This window comes from Canis lupus, chromosome X, assembly GCF_011100685.1.
Source record: "Canis lupus familiaris isolate Mischka breed German Shepherd chromosome X, alternate assembly UU_Cfam_GSD_1.0, whole genome shotgun sequence".
NCBI lineage: Eukaryota > Metazoa > Chordata > Mammalia > Carnivora > Canidae > Canis > Canis lupus.
Window position 1 is genome coordinate 50,857,868 of NC_049260.1, and position 3,957 is coordinate 50,861,824.

The 3,957-nt window shown below is 52.1% G+C and overlaps 1 protein-coding gene across 1 annotated transcript; it reads left to right on the forward strand.

Moving 5' to 3' along the window:
* The first annotated feature begins 1,716 nt into the window (after positions 1-1,716).
* Positions 1,717-3,069, forward strand: LOC119878113 (syncytin-1-like). Its single transcript, XM_038588799.1, has 2 exons — positions 1,717-2,829; positions 2,917-3,069. The coding sequence occupies exons 1-2, from the start codon at positions 1,717-1,719 to the stop codon at positions 3,067-3,069; spliced, it is 1,266 nt and encodes a 421-aa protein (XP_038444727.1).
* Positions 3,070-3,957: the final 888 nt, after the last annotated feature.

Consider the following 3,957-nt stretch of genomic DNA (forward strand, 5'->3'; position numbering starts at 1 on the left):
GTATACTCTTTGTAGATGGCAGCTCCTTCCTGGCTGCGGATGGTCGGAGACACGCCGCCTATGCTGTAGTCACCCCAGAGACGGTAGTGGAGACAGTCCCCCTCCCAATTGGGACTACTTCCCAAAAGGCTGAACTTATAGCTCTCACCAGGGCTCTACATCTATCTAAGGGACGAGTCACCATCTACACCAACTCAAAATATGCCTATCTCATCGCTCATACTCATTCCGTCCTCTGGCAGGAGCGGGGATTTTTAACCACCAAGGGGACGCCTATAGTAAATGGACCTCTCATTGCCAAATTGCTTGAGGCCCTTAGTCTGCCCACTGAGGTTGCAATCGTTCACTGTAGGGGCCATCAGACTTCTAAAGACATGGTCTCCATAGGAAATAATAAGGCCGACTCAGTGGCCAGGGAAATGGCCTTAAGTAACCCAATATCTCCCATCCTCTTCCTTAATACCCCTCATCGACCTTTCTACTCTATAAAGGAAACTCAAGCCCTCCAGGTCCTGGGAGGAAAGGCAGAAAGTAAAGGATGGATTTACATCCGAGGGAAGATTGCCCTCCCAGAAAACCTGGCCCATACCCTAATTACTGATATCCACCAATCTCTCCATATTGGCCCAAGGGCACTGAACCAGTTTCTCCAGCCCCTGTTCTACTATCCATCCCTACCTAAGGTGATTGAGGCTGTCCATAGGGCTTGTAAAACCTGCTCGGCCGTAAATGCACAGGGAGGAATCTGCAGGCCGGGGCCTAACCATCAGCTCCGAGGCCATCAGCCCGGTGAAGACTGGCAGCTGGACTTCACTCACATGCCCCGCCATAAAGCCTTTCGTTATCTACTGACTTTGGTTGATACTTTTACAGGATGGATTGAGGCATACCCCACAGCCAGAGAGACTGCAGATGTGGTGGCCACAATCCTCATCGAGCACATCATCCTGAGGTTTGGGTTACCCCGGACCCTACAGTCAGACAACGGGCCGGCATTTATCTCCAGTGTAACCCAACAGGTGGCCGAGAGCCTCAACATTACCTGGAAGCTGCACATCCCCTACCACCCTCAGTCTTCGGGTAAGGTGGAAAAGGCCAACGGGCTACTTAAGGCTCAACTCACTAAACTTACCCTGGAGACTCGCCTGTTGTGGCCCACACTGTTACCTATAGCTCTCACCAGACTCCGGGCGTCCCCCCGAGGACCATCAGGTTTGAGTCCCTTTGAGTTACTGTACGGTCGGCCCTTCCTTATCAACCACAACCTCCCGGCCATTCCTCCACCTCTTTTATCCTATCTGCCTTACTTTACCCTCCTCCGGGCCCTCTTGAGAGCCCATGCCGATGCTGTCATTCCGGCCCCGAACGACAATGCCTCCGAGGAAGCCTCTCCACGAGACTTATCCCCAGGGGACCAGGTCCTTCTCAGAAATCTGCAGCCAGGCTCCCTGCAGACCCGATGGACCGGACCTCACATGGTCATCCTCACCACCCCAACCGCGGCAAAATTGCTGGGACATACGGCATGGGTGCACATCAACAACCTTAAACGGGCACCCACAGGTATCGAATGGACCTCCCAGATGGTGGGACCCACCAAACTCTGCCTGGCTAGGGCTCCTTCTCATACTTCTCCTGAGCCCCCCAATCCAAGCGGTAGAATGTGATTGCATGAAAGGCAGCGGTACCTCACGCTACTTTTCATCTTATACCCACATGCCCAGAACTTGTTACTCAGGGAAGACACCCATCACCTGTACTTCAAGACATGCCGAAGGAACCTTTTGGATGTCTGAACTTTCTCAAACCAGCAGATCCCCTTGCAGCCGGTACCCCAAGACTGGTAAAGTATGCTGGACTTATCTAAGCCATGTGGGCCTCTCTGATGGGGGGGGAGTCCAAGACCAGGCTGGCCAGGAGCAGACCCGACAAAGGGTCATCCACCAACTCCAGACCTCAAACCAGTTGACCTATAAGAGTATTTCCCTTGATGACATCAAGAAAGTTCCCACCACCGAGCAGCTAACGACAGCCCACCTAAATTCCAGCTATAACTTATGGCGAAATTTCTCCAAAACCAGGGACAGCAACTGCTGGATCTGTTTTCCCTTCTCTACACTCTCTAATATCGTAGGAATCCCTCTCCCAACTAATTGGACGCTCCCCAACTCCACGATCACCAATCAGACAGTCCATATTGGACCTATTGGGGGGAATATACCGATCATTAATTCCTCTAACTCTCTCACTCCTGCAGCTGCCAACATTACTAATTCCTCTCTTCCATACTGCGCCCCCTCGGGAATATTTCTCTCATGCCCCCAGGGCACTTACCGTTGTTTAACTGCTAATGATTCCCTAGACTGCATGTTCATCCTCCTGTCTCCCTCAACCAACATTTACTCCGATTCCCAGCTCCAGTCTACATTATTTCTCCAATACCGGAGAAAAAGGGCTGCCTTTCTCCCCTTCCTGATAGGAGCAGGAATAACTACTGGGGTCGCTACAGGAGTGGCGGGAATGGGAACTTCCATAGACTTTTATTATAAACTTTCCCAAGCTCTGAACGATGACATGGAACGGATCGCTGACTCCCTCACGGCCCTACAGACTCAGGTCACTAGTTTGGCAGCTGTTACCCTGCAAAATCAACGGGCTCTCGACCTTTTGACCGCCGAAAAAGGTGGAACCTGTCTGTACTTAAATGAGGAATGTTGCTATTTTGTTAATCAATCAGGTATAGTTACTTCCAAAGTTAAAGAACTCAGAGACCGAATCCAGACCAGGCGCCAGGGCTCGTCTTTCTGGGGCCTAGACCCCCACACTTGGGTAACATGGCTACTCCCTTTGGTGGGACCCCTATGCCTAATCCTTCTTCTCATCTCTGTCGCCCCTTGCTTGTTTCGATGTTTACAGGAACGCCTGCAAGAACTCACCCGGGTATCTGTCAACCAACTTTTACTTCACCCATACTCTCGCCTGCCCACATCCGACTACCCCTACAATGACGCCCCACCGTCAGCAGGAAGTAGCCAGAGCAGAGTCGACGCCCCCGACATCATTATATAAAACAAAAGGTCGGAATGTTGCGGCCAGGCGGGAAGGGAAACTCCTCAAGATGGCGGATACGCCAAAATGGCTGAGGTTCCTGTCACCACCTCCACTTGGGACGACAGCTTGAGCAGACCCTTACACCTCTCCTTTGGACTTCCTCAACCGAACCCAATGCCCTTCAAACCCCAGAGGAGGAAGTCACCTTTGGTCGAATTGCAATCCTTCCTTTGCATAGTGAGGGTCACTCTGACTGGTTGGATTGCAATCCTTCCTTTGCATATGAGCCAACCAATAGGAAACCGTTCTGTCTTACAACGTTATGTAAACCCCCTACCACCTTGTCTTGGCGCGACTTCCTCGACTCACTCTCTTTCCCCCGTGAGTCGCGGAACCTCGCCCGAGGGTGCCTGCAATAAAATCTGTTCTTGGACCCTCGCTTGCCTTGGCGGTCTCATTTCCATCTAGTTACTAAAAAACTTAACACAAACCATTCTGAAAATCTATGAATTCGGCCTAAGATTTAAAGAGAGAACAGCTGGAATGCTACAGTGAGAAGAGTTCATGCTTCTATCAAGGTAGGAAGACGAGGGAAAAAAGAAATAAACAAAAGGCATCCAAGGGGGAGGAGCCCCGAGAGGAGCCAGGCTAAGGTCAGGGTGAGTGTCCCCAGGACAGGAGAGCTCCGTCCCGTCCTGGAGAAGCAGAAGCTTCACCAATCTTCCGGGGTGGAAAGGCGCTCGCCGGGAGTTAGAGCAGGACCCCAGGAGGGCGGGGATGCCCTCAGGCTCCCTGGGACACTAATAGAGCACATGTGCCTGGGAGAGAGTGCGCCTAGTTCCCTAAAGGGCTGCAGCGCACACACGGCTGGACCCGGGAGCAGCAGCTCTGAGGGACCCAGGCAGC

What these genes read in the sequence shown, in the direction of transcription:
- LOC119878113 (XM_038588799.1), top strand. Translation starts at nt 1,717, where the DNA reads ATGCCCAGAACTTGTTACTCAGGGAAGACACCCATCACCTGTACTTCA. An exon ending in GCCTAGACCCCCACACTTGG is followed by an intron (nt 2,830 to 2,916) that starts GTAACATGGCTA and finishes CGATGTTTACAG; the next exon opens with GAACGCCTGCAAGAACTCAC.